At 45.2% G+C, this 20,836-nt stretch overlaps 1 protein-coding gene across 1 annotated transcript; it reads right to left on the bottom strand.

Annotated features, from left to right (window-relative positions):
* Nucleotides 1-2,021: 2,021 nt before the first annotated feature.
* On the bottom strand, nt 2,022-18,653 carry BAG3 (BAG cochaperone 3). The gene is made up of 4 exons (XM_014250293.2): nt 18,446-18,653; nt 6,981-7,337; nt 4,920-5,300; nt 2,022-3,325 (listed from the first exon to the last, which is right to left on the bottom strand). Exons 1-4 carry the CDS (start codon nt 18,614-18,616, stop codon nt 2,552-2,554), a joined length of 1,683 nt encoding a protein of 560 aa, XP_014105768.1. The 5' UTR covers nt 18,617-18,653; the 3' UTR covers nt 2,022-2,551.
* Nucleotides 18,654-20,836: the final 2,183 nt, after the last annotated feature.

Genomic DNA, 20,836 nt, shown 5'->3' with positions numbered 1-20,836 from the left:
GTAAGGTAACATAATTCTTATGGTTTTAAACCCCCAATTACTTTCTACCTGACTTTCAAAGCCAAATTTCCAGCTGCCACCCAGGGTCAAAGCACAGAGCAGGTACCACCATCCTGCAGAAAGGCAAGTGAAGGAGGAATTCCCTTCCTCTCCTCTGCCAGCTCCACATCACTGGTACCAACTCAAGGCAGCAAACAGCCTCTGCACAGAGGAAGTCAGGAGCTCTCAGGGAATGGGTGGGAATCTTCAGCTGCTTCCTCCTTGGCCACTCCCTCCTCCCAGCCCCTATGTAGGATTTGTAGCTATGCTGATGTGTTAAGACACATAAGCTGGACTGGGCACAGTTTAGACTTGAGCAAGAGAGGAAACAAAGAGAGATTATGACTCAGAGCACCAGTCTCCAGCTAGGCAGCTCCAGGGCAGCCAAAGGTACATTCCCTTATTAGGCCACATCATGAAACCTCACTTTGTTTTGAGTTGTACCTAATTCTGCAGTAGTAGCACCGACTTTAAGAATCAACTTCTAAAGCAGCACTTGGCATAGTGCAGCTCTACCTCCAGTTTTGCTTCTTAAAAGAACCTCATCAGTTGTAATTGAATTTGACTCCACCTACTCTGACAAACACTGAATAGTGTAACATGAATCAGGCCCCATTAGCAGCAGATGACAAGTATTAAAAATCTAGCACCTGTTTAACTTCCTGTAAACACTACATTTTTAAGACTATAATCCTAATTTCCACTGTGCCACCTCAGTTAATGAGGTGGTTTTGAGCTGGAATACTTTAGTGGTATACTAAGAGAAACCATTAGATAGGGCCTTATACCATCCACAGACTTTGCTTAGAGAGCTCAGTTCTAAAAATCCACAGCTGATTTTCCTCAATTTAAGTATTTTTGTTACATGATGTCAGATACGTGTCCTCAGCTGAAATGTAACCCTGCATGAGCAATGTGCCACTGAAGTGAGTTCATGCAGGAATTATGCAGGCAGCTGCACTTTCACACCTCTTCTAGAATGCCTCAAATGCTGCTCCCAAAGCTGGAGTAGCCAAAAGGTTACAAGGCATTGTGTATTCTCAGACAGTGCTGTTGACTATGAAAATGAAACTAAAAGAAGCATCAACCTTCCACCTACAAGTAAGCAGACAGTTCAAAGCCCAAATGCTACACATATTGCAATATAATTGCATGCTATATTGTTATTTTAAAATAAAAAGTGACAGTTCTCAATGACCACTCTTAACCTGCCTCTTAAAAAGAAGAAATTTTCAAATTTTGAATCCACTCTCAGGATTCTAAGTGTAGTTCAGTAAATGATCAATTGCCTCGAGCAATCATCTGTTGTGGTATTCATAAATTTGGGGTTCTATGCTGCAAACATGCTATCAGGTAAAAGAAAATTTGTGTTCATAAAATTAACAAGTCAAGTGTAACTTCTGGATTTTAGTTAGGACCCTTTCCTCCCCTGCACTCCTGCACTGACTCTGCTGCTTTCATTTCACATGGATGTAGCTGAAAGATGGTTCATCTCCCTTGCTCAAGTGCAAACTGCTTCAAACAAAGCATTGCTTAAAACTGTTCACAAAGTGAGAGGAATCCTACTGACTCTATGACTATAAAATGTGTTTCTAAATACAAAAAAAAAAGTGTACTTATGCATACAAAAATCCCTAATTGTGAATAAAAGAATAATGACTTTGCAGAAGAAGTTAAGATCTGGAAATTTCTGTAAGACAACCACAGATCTCAATGTTATACACATTTCTGTTAAATGGTGACTTCCAAGGTGAGGGGGCAAAAATGCTCATCCAAATTCCTTTTTCAATTCATAGATGTGACACAGCAACAACATCAGAAGGGAGGACATCAGTAGAGAAAGGCATGTTTTGGCCTTGATGAGAAAACAGCTGTCAGGCTTCAACTATAATGCTGCACTAATAAATATCAGTGTTCAGAAGAGCGTATTTAAAACCATTTACTGCCTCTACAGTTCCAGTTTATAAAATCACAAGACTAAATTAGGCTTCCATATTATTTTATTTCCCTCTTAAAATATAGCATTGAAGTCCTGCACACATATAAATATCCCTACAGTTTCTTACACACCTTCTATCCATCATTAAAGTGCCCAACTGTGAACATTAAAAGTAAAAACATTACTGTTAAGAGTGGCTATACTTGTAGGAGGACTGGTATTCTGACAATGCAGGCCACTGATTTTACAAAAATCACCTGCAAAAGAATACACCTTAAACAACACGCATCAATATTAACCCTGAAGTCATTTCTCTTTTCCATTCAGCTGATCTAAAAGCAATTAATGTACAGGGTTTATTTCTGAAACATGTCTTTTACATAGTGTAAGAATAAAGGATAAATGCATCACTTTCTTTCTAGCTCCCTCCTTTCCCTACAAAGTGTTTACGGTGTCCCAAGCTGCTATGTTAATTAAAACCAGTTGAAAAGAGCTCTGGAAATGCATGCAACTTAAAATTCACTTAAACACACTAAGTTATAAAGTCTGAGAGATCCTAATTTCAGCACGTGGCTATGGTTCAGTTGGGTTATTGGATGTGTTTGTTGTGGTGGCGAGATTGGTAAACACTTCTTCCTTAGTTTCAGGCTGATGTCTTTCTGTTTTGGTTTCCTCTTTAGAATTTTTATTACTGCTATCTCCCTTGCTCTTGACTACCACAGGTTCAATCTCCATGATCTCCTGCGGGGGCTTAGGCTCTGGCAAATTTGGCTGAAGTCCATCAACTTGAACAGGTTCTGGGACATCTTCTGCTTTCTGTTCAAGTTTTTCCAAAATGGTCTGGACCTTCCTTACACCATCTCTCCTGGCCTGGCGCACATCCGCACGACCCTCAGGGTCCACTGAGTCTAGGGCTAGCAACTCTTTGGTCAAATACTCTTCAATCATCAAGTACTTTTTGTCAGTTTTCTTGCCTTCAAAGGAGTTGACTGCCTGCTCAAGTGTTTGTACTCTCTCCAGAATTGCTTCCACTTTCAAAACACCAGGATGCTTTTGAGGTTCTTCTGTTTCCATCGTCTTTGGTGGCGCCACTTCTTCAGGAGGAGGCCTTTCCTGGGGGGGAGCAGCCTTAGCTGGGGAAGGAGCTTTTTTATCAGCTTTCTCTGCCATGGCTGGAGGCTTCTGGGGTGGTAGTTTAGGATCTGGTTCTTGGTGGGTGACCTGAATTGGGATATATGTGGAGGGCACCTCTGTTTCAGGCGGCGGGGCTGCTTTGTTGTCAGGTTTGATTTCAGGAGGAGGGGCTGGTCTTGGTGGCTCCTGAGCTGGGACTTGTTGCTGAGAAACCTGGTGAGCAAGGCAAGTTTTGTGTTCAGACACAATGCTCCTTATTTCCCTCTAAAGAACAAGTACACTAACATCTAATTTTCTGTACTCTTAGCAGGGCAATTTCACACACACAAGGTGATTAATCTTCCCTGAGCGTGGCTGAATTTTACTGTTTTAAACTGAAAAATGGCACTGTGATGAACAGCTATTATTGTTACAAATCAACTCTCTCAAACATTAAATTTCAACCCACCAAATCCTGCCTATGCTCAATAAAATCAGCCCCATAAGCAGGTTTAAAAGACGGGACCTTTGAGCAAAGCCTTCACCTAACTTCAGTCAATGAGATTTCTTGCAGCTGGACTGTAACACAGTCAAGACTCCATCCCCTTTTTCACTAATTAAGGGCTCATCTTTCTTGAAAAGCCTACAACTTCACTGACTTTTAATCACCTTTTGGGCTATTCTTATCCTATTCCAGTTTTCAGGATGTTCCTTTTTTTGTTAGAGTTTATTTTTAATCTTTAACCTATTTACATGCAAGAGGTTACTGTGTCAATCTTATTACACTAGCAATTATAGACTATCCTTGGGATTACTCCAGTTTTAAATCATCAAAACCTCTTGAAATTGAGATTAGTTTTGAAATCTTAGCAGAAAACTGAAATTTATGAGATCTGCATTTTCCTCTCCCTGATACCCCCTTTACTTACTTGGGCACATAAACAGTGATTTTGAAAGATATTAAATCCAGCTCTCATGGATTTAAATGGCTGGAGTAAAATACCTGTATTTTATTTAAAACAAGTATATAAATGGCCTGCACTGAAAATCTGTCACTGCTTTACCTGTTAAATATAAAATTTGACTAGGGAGTGCAAACTCTCACCCACAAAAATAAATTAGCACTGACCTAGAATATGCCATTAAATCTTGAGTCTTCCTTGTTTTGTCCTAGCCTGGGTTTTCAAAACTATTAACCTAATCCTGCTCCTGTCATTTTTAATGTGAAAACTCTCCAGAGAGGAAATCAAGGCTTGTTTCTGTACATAGCCCCTTCCACATGCTCACAGTTGCCTAATTCCCAGTAGCCTTTTAATTGTAGTTTTAGTAAGAATTCTAACATGGAAAAAATGTTCAATGAGCAGCAGGTTCTATGACCAAGAACATGCTTCAAGACAGAAGAAAAAAAAGCTCTAGATTTTGCTTATCCTCTTCATTCATAGCAAAAGTTACTTTGTGCAGCTGATGCTATCCCCTAAATGGTTCTGAGACACCAGTGAAGTATATTTACATAGATGTCACAAATCCCACGGACCTGGTTTTCTTCTCATAAACATAATGCAACATCAGTGACCTCAGTGTAATTACACCAAATTACACTCTGACAAGAGAAGATTAAATCGTGCATTAAATCATATTTCAGTGATACACCACAGTCCTGACAGGTGGAAAGGCAGCTTGCTGCTTATCTCAGGATCTCCCAGTCTGTTTAAATCCAGCAGTGGAGATTGCTTTATGTGCTTTCATGTATGTGTTGGTACAAGCTCACTTTTCAGCTCTAGCCACGCTCAGGTCCCTGGCAAGTGAATCACTTCCCCATTCTACATACCTGGGGTCTGTCTATTCCTGTCTGCACTCGGATGGGAGCTGGGGGCTGCATCTGGGCACTCACTCTGGCCGGGGAACTCTCCCGACTGGAGGAGCCTCTCTGAGCCACTCTGAATGGAGACTGCGCTCGCGCCGCCTTGGGCTCCCTCTCCTCTGGCTGGATTTTGTGGAACACCGGCTGGTGGGCTTGGAACTCGCTCTGCTGGGCAGGGTAGTGGGTCTTCTGTGCCTGGTGGTAGGCTTGTGCTGGCTGACGTGGCATGTTTTCGTGGATCACAGGGATTGGAATATAACCGCGAGGAAGCGGATGGCTCCCTGCGTTGGGTCTGCCAGAGGTCTGAGGGGAAACTGTTGGAGGGTCAGAGGCTCCAGGAGGCTGAGGCTGCCATGAAAACAAAAATGCATTATTAAGTGTTATAATCATCGTGTGCTCACAATACTTTTCACTTCCAAAAAGAAAAGGAGGCAGTCATCAGAGAAACTGAACTCGTGTTTCCGGCATGCAAGGACTCCATTTCCCTGGATTTTTGGCCAAGAGCCTCACTAGACAAACCACAAGTTGTGAGAGCATCATTATAACAAGCAGGAACCTGAGCTACAGCATTCCCAGCCCTGAAATGAGCAGGGAGTGGATGCTCAGTCAGAATGTTTTCTGCTTTTGCATGGCTGTTCCTGTCTAAACCTGTCAAATTTGAGGAAAACTAAAGCTAAGCAAACAAATTACATGCTGGAGACAAACCCAAACCCCTAAGAGCACACAATGCTGACTTCTGATCCTGGCCACACAAACAGATTTTGTATGTCTTGTTGGGATTTTTAGAGCATGTCATTAATTTGGTAATGCTGATATGGCTAATTCCCTTTTGCCCCTCTCCTGTGAAAGGCCAGACTATAGCTGCGAGAGGAGAGAGCAGGCAAGGCAGGAGAGAAGGGGAACAAGACCCCTCTTTTGGTGCTGATCAACTGCTTAGCTGCCCATGGAACAGCAGGAACCCTGAATAAATAAATGATGATTTGCATTATAGCACCCATCAGTGGCACTAGTGGTGGCACTGCTGATGTGCAGTGCAGGGTCCCCAATACAGGCTCTGGTCACTTGGTACCCACACTGCACTGCTGAGCACGCAACAGCAAGTTCTGAGGTCCTCCCTGCTTGTCTCCACGTAAGTGGCACAGAAGACATGTTCCTAAAGCCACTCTGCAGACAAGGCAAAGCTGTACAGAGTTGGGAAGAGGAAAAGCTGAGCTTCTTGTCTATGGACAGGCATGGCTAGTCAAGACAGCTGAGAAACCTGCCAAAAGGATTTTAATTACATTCTTCAGGCTCCAAATGGGTTTCAGAGAAGATGCCACCACTGCTGAATTACAGACCTGATATGTTTTCAGCCTGGTGAAGGCTGAATTTCCTGCTCATCTTACTTTGAATAAAAATGAGGTTTGTATTTCCATATATTACAAGAATACCAATTTGCTAATTCTCTACAGAGAGCAGGCCAAAAACCCCACCTTCTGAAAAACAAAACAAGCAGGGTGACTTTTTTTCAAAGAAGTTCATGGTCTGAAAATATTTTCACATGCCACCAAAGGACAAAAATACTTTACAATTCCCTTCTAAATCCGTGTATATGTAAATCCATTTCATACAAGTGAAATTTGCAATTAGGAAGCAAAGATCTTCTGAAGTGGCCTGGGTTGTTAGTTGACTGGACACTCCTCTCTCCCACTTTGTTCACCCAGTTTGACTCATGGTGCAGAACACAAGAGGCTTGTCTGCATCCTCCTCTTGTGGGGGAACCCGTACAAACGCTAAAACAACCCTCCCCTGCCACAGGGCCTGCTCAGCTCTGCATTTCTCTCTGCAGAATCATTCCAGAACACAAGTGGGTGATGCTAGAAAAAACCCATACATATTTATGCTGCCGTGACTGTGCACTTTCAGTACTCTGGAAGCATTGGGAAAACACAATCCTGTGGTGAGTTGGGCTAAGCTCCCCGTGTGACATTCAGGCCATAAATGCTGCAGAGCCCACTGCAAGCAGAGCCCAGCAATGCTGACGCTCACCTCAGGTCCGTGCGTGGCCGGCGCCGGGGCCGCCGCAGCTGCCGGTGTCTGTCCACATTGTTTATCGGCCGCCGCGGCCTCGGACGGGCCCCTCGCCGGCGACTCAGGGCCACCGGAGGCCCCCCTGAGGGGTGGCTGAGCCTGCCCCGGGCCAGGCACGGCCTCTGTCTTGTACCTCTGCAGCCCTGGCTGCGGGGAGGAGAAGCAGGGGTGCTGCTGCCGGCCGTCCAGGCCCTCGTGGATAACGGGAATGGGGATGTAGCCTGCCCGGAGCTTGGGGTAGCCCATGTGTCCTTCTCGGGCCGCTGGCTGCTTGGGGCTGTCTCGAGATGGGCCATTAGCTGAGGACTGGCCTTCCTGCAAGAGAAAAACAGTGCAGAGTACTTGTTGGTAGCTCAATAAACACAGTGAGAGAAAGTTGCCCTAAAGGTCTGTCCTAAAAGCAGCATCAGCTGTGTATGAGGAGCTCAGAGCCTCTCAGGCCTGTGCAGGGCAGCCAAGAGCAGGTGCCAACACTGCAGGCAAGGGGAGGAAGCTAAAAAATCTGCTTATGTGTGGAGCTTTCACCCTCACTTCTCATAAGCATTCACTTGTGTTCTGAAATACCTGTCTAATTCCACCTGGATTTCTTATTTATCATTCATCACCAGCACTTAGCCACCTGCCCACCCTCTTCAGAGGGAGCTCACCCAATTCAAACAAGTACCGATGGGACCAAAGACATTTCCTCAGCACCTCTCAGAACACATCTGTGCTACATCTGAAAAGACACTTGCAAGGAAGACAATCCCAACAGAAACACGAATTTTGTTGGTATCATTCTTCCCACTGGCTATTTAGAGAGATACTGACACTGTACACTGAAAATGTATTCACTTCCAGCTAAGGAGGATCTGGTTCAGTAAATAATGAGAGGGAAGGGGAAGACATGACAGCTTAACAAAGAGGAAAACGCTGAAAAGCAAGATTTAAAAATCCCTGTGTTGTCTGAATACACTCACTGGACAATGTCAAAGCTCTGGCAAGGGTGGAAGTGGTTTGTACTAAGAGCCCTCACAAGCCCTCTAGTAAGTTCTTCCTGCATCGGTCATTCTATTTTGAGACCCCCGCGAGGGCCAAGTTCCAGATGTATCTGTAAGTCAGATCATATAACAAGCACCTCTGTCATTCAGAGGGTAATGTCATTATTCAGTAAGAGGAGAATTTAATAAGGGGACATATGGTGCAAGTGTTGGAAACCCTATTTTTAAAGGGGTGTTTAAGCTGCAAAAATATTTCATGTTTTCCTCCTGTACACACTAACATACTAATTCATCAGGAATTCACTGTTTTGTCAACCAGATTATCAGTGTTCTTCCTACACAATAGTATCACCTGAAAAAGTGATTTCTGAGAATTACTCCTAGCAATAAAACTGCAGAGAACAGAGGCTGTTCTTTATGTAAACTAATGAGAACAAAAAACACAGAAAGGAACAAGTTCAAAGTCTGAATACCACTGTTCCATTTCCTTTTACCCATTATTAAAAAAAAAAAAAAATCCTTCACAAAGGAAGAATTCTAGAAGAGACATAGAGGAGAGCCAGGCCTAGAAAGTTCGCAGAGAGAAGAAATCTGAAGTTGGCTTTCCCAGCTGCAGAACAAGGATGATCTCATGCCAACGTCTGCACCAGGATCCACAGATGAGTCATTTTAAATTCACCCTACCAGGAAACCACATTCCTCTTCTCCATGCAGACTGTCCAGGGGCTTTCAGAACCCCACACACCAACAAACACTCACCCTTTCACCTCCCACCAGCACAACCCTGGCCCCACAGCTCTGCCGGGATCTGGAGGGATGCACCATCATGTCAGCAAATGGCATTTGCTGGAAAATAAATCTGAGGCGTGCTCAGCTGACAACAACGTGGCTGGGCCGGAGCAGAGCGTGTGTCGGAGCTTGTGCCGGGAGGGGAGCGCACGATTCCCAGCAGGAAGCAGCACCTTGGTGCTGCACTGAGTCCGGGCATGCTGCGAGCGCCAGCTGCTCGGCTGTGTCCCCACCGCAGAAACCCGAGCAGCCACGGCTCCCACCGCTATAAAAAGGAGATTCCCTCACTTCCAGCGGCTCTGAGGGAAGGGTCAGTGCTGGGAAGGGTTTAGGAGCTGGGTGGGCCAGCAGCTCCTACAGGTGCTCGGGCATGAGGAGGTTGTCACCCAAAGCTGCTCCGCTCCACCTGGGTACAGAACTGCCCAAAAGGAGAAAAGTTGTTTTGGGATCTGCATTGTCTTTAATGGCTCCATTTGGGAATAAGACCTCCAAGTTTTCTGGTCTAACATACAATGATAAATCATTCAACATGGTCAGTGTCCCACTCTCCCCACACTCCATGAACCCCCCACAAAGAACCCAACCATGCGTTTCCCTTTCCTTGTCTTCATGTTCAGACCTGTAAGGCTGCCCTTGTTTTGAACCTTCTCAGCCATCTGAGAAATCTGCCACTGCAACTTAAGCTCTGCTAGGAAATACAAAAGAGGCAGCCTAAACCCAAAGCAAAAAATCAGGCTGAACTGCTTTTTCAAAGCATCCAGTTTATAAATGAAGTAAAGCTTCTGTCAATACTTTGGGGGGTTTTGTTTTGTTGTTCTCTTTTTTTTTTAATAGACTACACTCTCATGATTTCTCACGTATTCTTACAGCTCCAGACAACTTGTGCTGCTCCTGTGGAAAGTTAATACTTCAAACTGGTTGTTTGTTACAGGCTTTTTTCCCTATAGTCAGATCTAACCACAGAGGCCTCAACTGTGCAGTCATACTGGAACAGCCCTTGGTAAAAGAACAAATGCAGTGTCCTTGTTTTTCCCACCATCAGTGGCTCCGAGGCACAGATCAGGTTTAGGAAAGGTGCTCTCATCACAATTGCACTTCCTCATATACATTGTCCCCTTCAACCCTTAATTAATCCTAGACTCTACAAACAGTTGCCACATTAGCCTGTTTGTATCACCATATCTTTAACATTCTTTCTTCCCTGTTTCTTTTCTTCCCACTGTGGTACAATCACAAACATGGACAATCCGGGTATTCTGAAATTCCCATCACTGGGGAATGACACCAGGAAGGAGGCCCCAGGTTCAGGGAGATGCTGCCAGTGGTTTGTGTCTGTATCTGGTGTGTGTGTGCAGATCCCAATGTCCCTGTCTCCAAACTTCTGGCCAAAGCAGCTCTGTTTTGCACAGGAAAGCCTGTGTTTCCAGCCTGGGCAAACAGGTTCTGGAAGACTTCAGAAGAAGCTCAGGTGTGCCTGGGAACACGGTGGCAATGGGGAAGAGTGGAATCAAGCTCTGAAAAACTCATCTTAACACTATGTTAAAGAAATTCACAGATTCCCTCCCAATGCTTTAATTCCACAGCACAGCCAGCACAACAAAAAGTAGCCATTTTTTACTTGTCTTCTATCACATACAGTTCTTGCTTGTTACATTAACAAACCTGTTACCTGGAAAAAGTCCAGAGTTCAAATTTAACTCCAACCTGCACAAAGAAAAATGACCAAGAAATGAATGGCAAGTCCTAGTCCATTATCCTTCCTGGTTTAAGTACAAAAAAATAGGAACCCAACTCAGGTTTCTGCATTATAACAAACAGAAGCGAATTTATCCTGCCCTCTTCTAAGGAAACAATTAGTGCCTTAAAATTCAGAGCAGCTACAAGCAGCAGAGTATCAACTAATTTTCAATAAGTATAGGATCAACTATCAGCAATCCCAGCTGTGATCACACAATTTACCTTGAAGAGAGAGTATCCCTCGAAAGGAGGGAGCACAAAAATGCAAAAACTGTCTTGAAAAGCTCAGAAATTTTCACAACAGTTCTAGTCGACATTTTGGGTAGCCTGAAATACCTGCAGGACCACAACACCCAAATCCAGGAGGTGCTGAGGTAAGTCATCACATCCAGGCAAGTGAGAGGCTTGGCCCAGCTGCAGGAGGGACAGTTCTTCAGGAAGCTGTGCCTGAAGATCTGCTCAGGAGCAGTGACAGCACTCACACCTCTCCGGACCAGGACGAGCGTTTCTGTTGTGAGGCCATCACCAGGATAAATAAAGGTGCAGCCAGCATGAGTTGTGCAACTGGAAAAAACACTTCATATCCCCACATCCTACTGCTGGCTTCCCATGGGAAGGGCACTGTCGGGACCGACACTAAAATCCTCCAGCTTGTTCCCATTTTAAGCGAGTTCTGAAGCCACGAGTCACTGGAATGAAAAAAGCAACAGCAAAAGCACAACCTTGCACCAGGATTCCCTGTACAGCTGCACTGTCTGGAGTGGATAATGGATAACTCCTAGTGTGCCCCAAGTCTGCTCAAGTGTTATTCCAGACTCAAACACAGAAACCTGCAAATTCAGTCACTGCTGATGCCAGCACACTGCCACTGCAGTTTTTCAGACATCTCTGCCGTTCAAATTAAATTTGTCAAAATATTCTGTATTCATGTTAAGTGACTTGAATAGTTTTATCAAGTTCAGAATCTCCCTTTTGAGACTCCTTACATAATACCTTTGTCATTCCTCAAATATTAAAATGGTCTACAGAATAAAGTCTAAAAGCCTCCTTTGCTGCCATTGCACTCTTGCATTTTTCTTAACCTGCACTGATGTTATTTGCAGTACAGTCAATCCAGTCTCTAAAGCACATGTTACTCAGAGAGGCAGCACCCCTATAGCTCTTGCAGAGCAGCAGTGCAAGTATTTAAATTGTACCTGCTTTGTAAATATTATCTAGCAAGGGGAAAACAAAATTTACCAACACTGCCAAGAGATTAAACAACTTTTCTGTATGCAAATAGATGGTCCACTAACTCCTGTCATTCTGAACTTGTAAACTGCTGCTATAGACTACCATGCAAACAATTATTCTGGTTGCTCTAATGACTGAGAAAATATCAGTACCTGACAAAATCTTACTTGAGAGCACACCTTTCACAACTTTAAGCCCAAATACTATATGTTTAGGAAGAAGGGAATAGCATGATTCTGTTCTTCCACAATCAAATACAGCAATATAACCTGAATGAGTGACATAACAACCAAGTTTTGTTCACACACTTGCTCAAACCTGTATTTTATCAGAAACTGCCATTAATAATCAAAAAAGCCAGTGGTACCCAGTATTCAAATTAAGAATGAAGTAACTATTCTATTTATTAAAGAAAATACCAATTTCTTTTTTTTTTGTCACAGAAAGGCAAATTTTAACCACTGGAATTAGATTCCACATCTACTTTACTATTGGCCAGATCTCCTTTTCTTCTCTGCTGCATAAACTACAAGTGCTACACTACCTTTGCTACCAATAGAAATCAACATATCCCAAGTATTTCTCCGAAGTTCCTCACCTGTGCTGTGTGTTTGAACACAGTAACAGCACAACATCAGCACGAGCTGGGTTTTACTAACACTTCCCAGAGAACTACACAAGTTGGAAAGTACGCAGTGATTTACTCTCAGTGCTGACTCTAAATTTCTTACAGCCCTGCCTCAGCTGCTGCAGACATTTGCATTCTCACCCTTCTGCTCACAATTTGTGCTTAAATATATAGACTGAGCACATAGACATTTGAGCAAGATATCATTAGCTAATGACTGAAGGAAAGCATGAATAAGCTTAGTTGCATGAGCTGTCTCAGTAGAACTTCGTGTCAGTCGCATCATGTAACCCAATTACAGGGCAAGCTGCTTTTGATGTTCTATTTGCTGAATGCTGAGTTTTATTTCCCAACATACACATACACAAGGCAAACAGGCCTTTTGTTCTCTCTTGTAATTATCAAATTGTATTATACAAGTATTTACATTAACATTCACTCTAACCAATGCCATTAGAAATAAATAAACACGATTAAAAACTGAAGGAGAAAACTAATCCTAAGCTTTTCAGAAAGGAAAAAAAAGGAGGAGCCTTATTGGAGCAAATATGTTTGCTATCTTGCAGATCAATCTTGTTCCAGGAACAAAACCTGTCCTCCTTTAATCATTAGGAGGATTCTTTCTTCAGCTAAAATGCCTTGGTACAGACATGACAACACCTGCCCTGTGTGGCCGTGAGTGGAAGTCGGCACGAAAAGCACCTGATGGGCCAAATTGAACATGTCTGAGAAAGAAACAATGACTGCTCCGAGGAGCAGAGTGCTCTTAGGAGAGCTGGGATCACCACCCACCCCACCAGCTTTAGTGGATGGAGTTAGAGAAAAGCCCTTTAGAGCACTAACAGAAATATCCTTGTCAAGGGTACTGAGAATGACACTTTATTCAGTTATTTCTGTTTGCTGCATCATTACCCAAGAAGCAGGTGGTCAAACTGTTGCTTTCCTATTAGTTATGACCCAGGAATCTGAAATACATCAGAAAGCACAAACCTCAAAAATTAGAAAAACAATTAAAATATTGATTTTATTGCCCCATTAAAATAAGGAGAACAAGCAGATAATGGTTGAAGAGTGGGCTGTGAATTTCAGTTTATAGTCAGGCTTCCTATTCTCATCTAAAATTTCATTTTATACACAGAAGTTTTTTGACTTCACTTCCTTAAAGAACATTTTTCCAACACTGTAAAAGCACTTGCTACCTAGCACCCCATTTATTAATTATAAGGCTTTGCCATCAGCCATAAAAAACACACTTTCGTGCTACCTGACCTACTGGGTGATGTCACACAAGTCTCTTCCTCACCCCATGCCTGACTTTCCTGTCTGTAAAATCAAGAAGGAAAAATAAAAATAATCAAACCAGCAGCTTCTACGACATATTTAAGATTTTCTCCTTTTGCCTGTAACTAAGTAATGTGATCTGTGTGAACGAGCCATTTCTTCTCATTTACATTTACCTTGACATGAAGGGAGACCACAGTTCACCTACAGAGTGACACTGTCTGCACACCCCAAAGCATATCGGATTGTTACCTGCCTTATCATGGCTCAAGTGGGAACAATTCTATTTTTGCCACATAGTCATGGAAAAGTTCTGCCTGTGCATACAAGTGTTAAAAATACAGTTCCTAGGTAAGAATGCTGCCACCTGGCACAGGTATTCTTCCTTTGTCCTTTAGATAAGAGGCACACCGTGCCAGGAGTTACACAGAGCCCTGCAACACCTTCTCAGCTTTTCCTCTTGCATTAACTCCTATCATTTCTTTGTGTTCCTGTCTCTTATTTCTGATTAGATTCACCCCTTATTTTCAGGTTAATTGATATGTCCATTAGTTAACTCCCTGCTCACCATGCTCTGTTGAGGGGGCTTTAAATAACTGCACGAAGCAGCTGCAGGGAGTCTGGGCAAGGCCAGGACACAACCCTCCAAAAAATCCCCTACTGACAATTTTACCACTCCTACCTATTAAGCCTTTTCTGTGCAGTGCTTTTTTAATCCAGTAACTAACTTATTAGCCTGACAGAATGCACATCAGCATTAGGAATGTAAAAACACTGCAGGTAGAAGAGACTTTAATTGTTACTAAGCTGACCTCACATTCCCTTCCCCTGAAGGGAACCACTTGGAGAGGTACAGCTTCAGAGAGGCTGTTCTGACCTCTCAGTGCAATTTCTAATTTGGTCTACACCAAGGATTTTTCAGTCAACTTGACCATGAGAAGTCAGTGCTCAAAAATAAGCCCACTGCTAAAGAGATGTGAATTGAGTGACTTCAGACTTATTTGGGGAAGCAGAGAGAAAAGAGATGCAACAGCCATGAAGGGAGAGGATGGAAAATTAGGTGGTCAGTTGTTCCTCAATGAAGCATCAGCAGCAGGCTGAGATGGCTTCTTCTTCCTTTGTTTAGGCCTGTGCAGTCATTGCTGCAGCCAATACTTATCATAGATCACTTTTATGGCTGCTCCCTGACTCGTGCCTGGCTGCTGCAGCTTTTATCTCAAACCCAAGGCACCAGTGAGCTATTGATCCCTTCAATATCTGTAGTGAAGCTCAGCAGAGTCAATTCCTTTGGTTTATTTTTAGCTGCATTATTTCCCAGGGGATTTACTGCATGTGGAAACAACACATAGAAGGGGCATCGATAAATACCTATACAAACCTTCTTTGTTTTCTTCTTTAAATGCAATCTATTTTTATTGACACTTTGGGGAACACCAAGTTAATAATTTAATGTTGTAAGACAATCCTGCAGGAAGTTTGCAGATCTGTGATACCCTAAGTTAGCACAGAAAGTAACTACAACAAACAAGCATAGGAAATGAGTAATTCTATTAAAAAAAAAGGAAGAGTGGCATTGCTAGTAAACACATTTTTACTAGATGTATATACATCTTCACAGTATTGATTATATCTTACTCCTTAAATGTCTTTACTGTTAACTAATCAGATCCTTGAAAGAAAATTATTAGGCTACTAAGAAGCTTCATTAATATATATTTTCTTGTAATTTGCAAAGTCATCCCTTACTTCTCACTGAAACAAAATGAGATTTTTTTTTCCTCTTTTTCAAGAAGGGCTCCCCAATCCATCCTTATGCTGCAGTGATTTCTTACACACAACAGAAGCAAACATGCAGTAGAAGAACACCCATTCTTCATGTGGGTAAAAATCAAAAAAGGCCAGATTGAATGAAGAAATAACAGAAAGCCATCAGAATTCATGAATGCACCTAAAATACAGAGTTAAATGCAAAATCAAGGTCTGGTTTCGTTGCTTTAAAATGGCTTTGTCATGGGTTAAAATTTCTGAAGAGCCACTTCAACTTTTACCTGATTATGCGTCTGGCACAGATTACTGCAGTCAGCATGGCTACTGATGTTAAGCCTAGAGTAAGTGAGAAGACCAAGATCAAGCACTTGGGAACAACAGGACTTTATTATGACACTGTCTCTACTATATTCTCACCTAGCTGGAAAAGCTCACTTAGCCCTAGATCTGTGCTCCAGTCATTGTCCACTTCCAGTGTAATTCCTCATTTCATTGCCTAATCTCTTCAGAAAAGGGAACACTCACAGACAGAATATTGGTGGATAGAGCGCAAGACCAACTCAAAGGCGGTAAAAAACCTGCTAATTTCATCATCAGATTTCAGTGAAAGTAATGCAGTAATGGAGTCATCTCAAATTTGATCTTTGTACAATCATCCTTGAAAAGGTGCATGAAGTCTGGCACATGCAGTCAGCTTTTGTGATTCTCAGATCACCTTTAAAAGCCCCAAGCTCTCATTTGAGTGAGACTGAGAATGAAGAAAATCAGAAAGCTCGCCCCATCCAATCTCTTCTTTTGCTTTTATCTGTGGTTATGCCCTTCCTACCCATTTAAGTATTAACAGAAGTCTGGTGTCTTCAAAAATCCTTGCTGAATTTGAAATTCAGTGTCCGTGGGTAATTTGCCTTCCTTGGCATTGCCTAGCTAAGGGAATTTAGGAAAAGACATATTTTCCTTGGGACTGATTCTTCTGCTAAATAATACCTGTCCTTGTGAAATACAGTGGTACTCAACAAGCTAATGATTTCAGCAGCTGTCCACAAATTCCAGCAGACACATTTAACTCGAGGCTCTGATAAATGGCTCTGTGAGAGCAGTTACACACAACTTCTACCACCATCATTTGGAGGACTTTTTTAGCTAAAACTCCCAAAAATCAACAGTTCATCTCTAGAGGCATTTCTTTGTCTCCCAGTGAACAAACCCAAAGCACAAATTCCTACTTACAGCCAGGAATAACAAATTTTCCTGTTTGTATCCCACAAAAGCTGTACAAAAGCAGATGCAGCTTTTCGTACCTGTGACAGCCCTTGCAATTGGCAGAAGAGGCACAGAGGCACTTTCCATCAGCACAGATTTCACACGAGATTGGGGTGAAAATTTGTTTTGTTTCAGGCACACACTCAAGCAGAGGGCTGATCCATCAGACAGCTTCCAACTCTCTTCACACAATTATTGAAAGCAGCTTGAATCTGACTGTTCTGTTAAATGGGTTAATCTCAAGTGGTATTCCTGGAACAAAAGCCTTCGAGTAAACAGCACACTTTTCTTCTCAAGTACATTCCATGGTTATAAAAACCACACTATTTTTATTTTTACTACCGTAACAGCCAGGGTTAGCAGGTGCCTCCAAAAAGGAGAGAAAACACTTTTTCCTCTGTAAGTCTCAATATTCTTATTATCAAACTACATTTTTCTAAGACTTCTGTGTGTTATTGCTAGAATTTATTTATAGCTCAAATGATCTAGCACTTAAAGAGCTGCAAACGGGGTTAATTTATGACGGAGAAGTACGTCCCTTCCTTTTCAAGGCCAGTTGCTCTCACACCGAGCTTTCAGTCGCGGTCTGCGCTCGCAAACCGGGCAATTACTATTTTAAGAAACGGTAAGTTCATAAAATAATTAAAGCTTCTTGAGCGCTTCGCTCCTCACGTTGTACGTAAGGCAAGGGGAGAAACACTTCCAACAGAGACCCGGTGCGGCCGCATCCCGCAACCAGCAGCTCCTTCCCCGCTGCTGCGAGACCTCGCAGCCCCGACCCTGCTGTCCCCCGGCTGGGCAGGGCTCCCCGGCTCCGTGTCCCGGCTCACCAGGGCTCCGTGCCTGCTGTCCCCCGGCTCGCCAGGGCTCCCCGGATCCGTGTCCCGGCTCACCAGGGCTCCGTGCCTGCTGTCCCCCGGCTCGCCAGGGCTCCCCCGGCTCCGCGCCCGCCGCTCCCCGGCGCGGCCCCTCCCCGGCGCCCGCCAGCCCCGGGCTCCAGTCCAGCCCCGCGGAGCCCCGTGCCCGGGCCCCCGGCCGGGAGGGCCACCCGGGGAGCGCGGGGCAGCCCGGCGTGCCTGGGGTTACGCGATGCTCCGCGCAGAGAAGCGCGCCGAGACCCCGGGGAATTGCTTTCCCACCGGGCAAATCCTACTTGGCTCAAGTTTCCAGCACTTTCTGCCCACAGCCGCCTCGCTGCGGGGTCAGAGGGCTGCACAGCCCCGAGGAACGGGCTGTATTCCCCAAAAGCCAGAGAGGCTGACCCGAAAGGGTCATTCCCCAGGGCCCCGGCAGAGCCCCGGCCGCTCTCCCCTCCTCGCCTCTCCTTCCATGGACATATTTGGACTGAGATGCGCCTTTTCCCCGAGCGCGCTTCCCAACAAAACCGGAGCGGCAGCTGCCGCCAGAGTTTGGGACCGTGAAAAAGAAAACGGGGAAAGAAAAAAGAAGTCGGAGTCCGGGCCGGATCTCTTCTTTTTTTAAAGTCATCCAACGTCCGGGCAGCTCTCGGCTGAAAAATAAATCAGCTTCGCCTCTCCCCTGGCAGGCCGGGCGGACTTAACCAACTTTAAATAAACATTACAGGGCCGAGGTATCAAATGATTGAATGCACAAAAAAGGGACTGCAGTGCGTCAGAGACAAAAGGCAGCTCCTGCCCTCACCGCATCGCCACGCGCGGGGGGAGCGCGGCCCCCAACCCCCCTCGCCCCGCCGGGACAGCCGGCCCGGGCACCCCCGCCCGCCCTACCTGCGGCGCTGCCCGCAGGCGCGGGTCGCTCCAGGTCGTGGTGCGGCTGTTGTGATCCACGAAGAAGGGCCAGCCGGTCTGTGGGTCGATCTTGATCTCCCAGCCGGGGGGCAGCGGCTCGGCGCTGCCGTCCATCTGCGGCGGCGGCGGGCTCTGCGCGGCGGCGCTCATGACGGGGCAGGGCCGGGGGGGCCGCGCCGGCCGCTTTATCCGCCGCGGGCCGGGGGGCGGGGGCGCGGGGCTGGAACTGTCTGGAAACGGCGGCGAGGGGGGCGGTGGCGGGGGAGGGACGAGGGGCGGGACGCCGAGGCGGAGGAGGGCGGGGGACGGCGAAGGAGCCGCGGGCTGGAAACTTCTGGCTGTGTCCAGCGCGGCTCGGCAGACCCCCGGGGTACCGGGAAGGGCTCGCTGGGAACGCCCCGGGAGCCGCGGGCGTCCCCGGGACGGCGTGCAGGGAGGGCGGGGCTGCTCGCCACGGGCACCGAGGCTGAATGTAGCAGCCCGAGCTGCCCTCCTGCCCCGGCCGGTCCCTGCCGCACCCCGAGCCCGTCCTTGCGGAGCCCGCAGCTCTCCGGCGTTCTCGCAAGGCGACTCCGACCCGCTGCCCCGTGCAGAGAACGATCAGAGCTCCTCCCCAAAAATCCCTGCTCTGTGACTGATAATTCGAGGTTAGGGTTGATAAACAGCAAAAATAATGCTTCTCAAGTGAGGGTGTGGACAGGCGTTGTTCTTCGGATTCAGCTGGCTTGAACTTTCTCGGCACTTTGCAAATGCGTGTCTCAGTCCTCAGTTTCACTTAGAAGTCCACCTGAAGGCAAAGAGGGTGTCTGTGAGGTTTACAACAGTGGCTTTCTCATGGATGCACTATCAGCACGTCCTGCACTCAGTGGGTTTGGTTTGAGGTAGCTGTGCTTCACAATTACACCACTTGTAGTCATCTGACAGTCACAGGAGCAGCCACAGATGCCTGTTGATAGTTACTCTGAGTGGAAGAGTGAATGCACAGTGTCCCTCAAACGCAGAAGTTACCTTCTGCAAAGCTATTTGCTTAGAGGAATTCAAAGCATGAATCCCTCAGAGGAAGATGCTTATTTACTGAAGTATCTCTTCTTTCAAAAAGACCTCTGCCTCTTCACACTCCTGAGCACAGCTAAGATCTCCTCCTAGCTCAAGGCAGGATCAAAGATCTCCTGATACTGCTTGACACTGATGGTCATTCATCTTTTGACAGGGGGTTTTGTTTGTCACACTGACAAACCAAATAATTGCTGACACTTGCTCCTTCATTCCTGCAGCTCTTCCATCCTGTGTGTCCCTTGCTGTCAGAACCACACTGCTCCATCACAGCCATTTTTCTGTCCCCTCTGTTGTGTGCTTTTGACTCCTAAATATTATAAATTAATCATTTTCCCACCCAGAGCATTTACTTGCAGATGTCTCTATTGCCATCACCATTTCTGACTCACTTGTTTTCTAAGCAACAAATCCCAAACTTTGCTCATCTCACATCAGTCCTGAACTGCGGTGCCCGTCCCTGGCCATGTTTCCTACCTCTGCTGCCTCTCATGATCTCTGGTATAAAACCTCTGCTCAGCCCCACCAATGTCAGCAGTAGCCTCAAAAGGCATAATATCAGCCATTTATTCTGCTTCCAGTCTGCAGAGGAATTTCACTCTCAGTTTTGCAACAGAAAGGCACACTTAGACCATATGTTCCCTGTAGCATATGCCAGAGTCTCTTCCAAATCAACAAAAGCAGCTGATTCAGACACAGGGGACACAGATGTTAATAAGGTCCTGCAGGAAAATTACTCTTGTAAGTTGAGGAAGTGATACAGATGGGGTTTGTAGCTGAGAGAATGTAAACAAAGGCACGAAGAATGGGGGGGGGGGGTGTTTCTTTAATTTTGCTGGAGCTGGCAGCCAACCATGTACTCAGCAGAGCTAACGAAAAAGGTCAGCAAGTAGATGAAAAAATTAATGAAAGGAAATTTCGAAGGCATATCTAACTTAAGTTAGACATTTTTGTGGGGGCGTACCCTGCTAAGAAACAGAGGGGGCTGCATTTCACAGAAATTATCATGGGCTAGTGATTCAAGATTCACTTGAGCTGCTGCAGGGTCGACAAGCATCCAGCTGGAAAGAGAACAGTCTGGACTGACAAGGAAAAGCCTTTTAGTGATTGAATTTAGTTGGCAAGACATCATGTTTTTTCTGTTAATTAAATTGCCTTTCCTGACAGGTAGGATTTAGCCTGGTTTCCTGTGCAGGTGAAAGCACTGCCAGTGAGGCAGGTTACACAGGATATCTGTACAGGGATTCACTGCTTGCTTTCTGGTGCTGAGGTGTCACTGGGCCATAGCTAAGACCCTGAGGCAAAGTAGCTTCTAGT

This window comes from Pseudopodoces humilis, chromosome 9 (assembly GCF_049639895.1).
Source record: "Pseudopodoces humilis isolate 2021_Gansu_Grassland_sample_001 chromosome 9, ASM4963989v1, whole genome shotgun sequence".
In the NCBI taxonomy this organism is placed as follows: domain Eukaryota; kingdom Metazoa; phylum Chordata; class Aves; order Passeriformes; family Paridae; genus Pseudopodoces; species Pseudopodoces humilis.
The sequence above is the reverse complement of the archived record's forward strand: the minus strand, read 5'-3'. Positions and strand labels throughout refer to the sequence as shown.

Excerpts from the sequence above, each read along its gene's own strand:
- BAG3 (XM_014250293.2), bottom strand. The coding sequence starts at position 18,616 with ATGAGCGCCGCCGCGCAGAGCCCGCCGCCGCCGCAGATGGACGGCAGC. Across the intron at positions 7,338-18,445 it reads GCCTGCGGGCAGCGCCGCAG|GAAGGCCAGTCCTCAGCTAA; the intron begins GTAGGGCGGGCG and ends TTTCTCTTGCAG. Across the intron at positions 3,326-4,919 it reads CAGGAATAGACAGACCCCAG|GTTTCTCAGCAACAAGTCCC; the intron begins GTATGTAGAATG and ends CTTGCTCACCAG.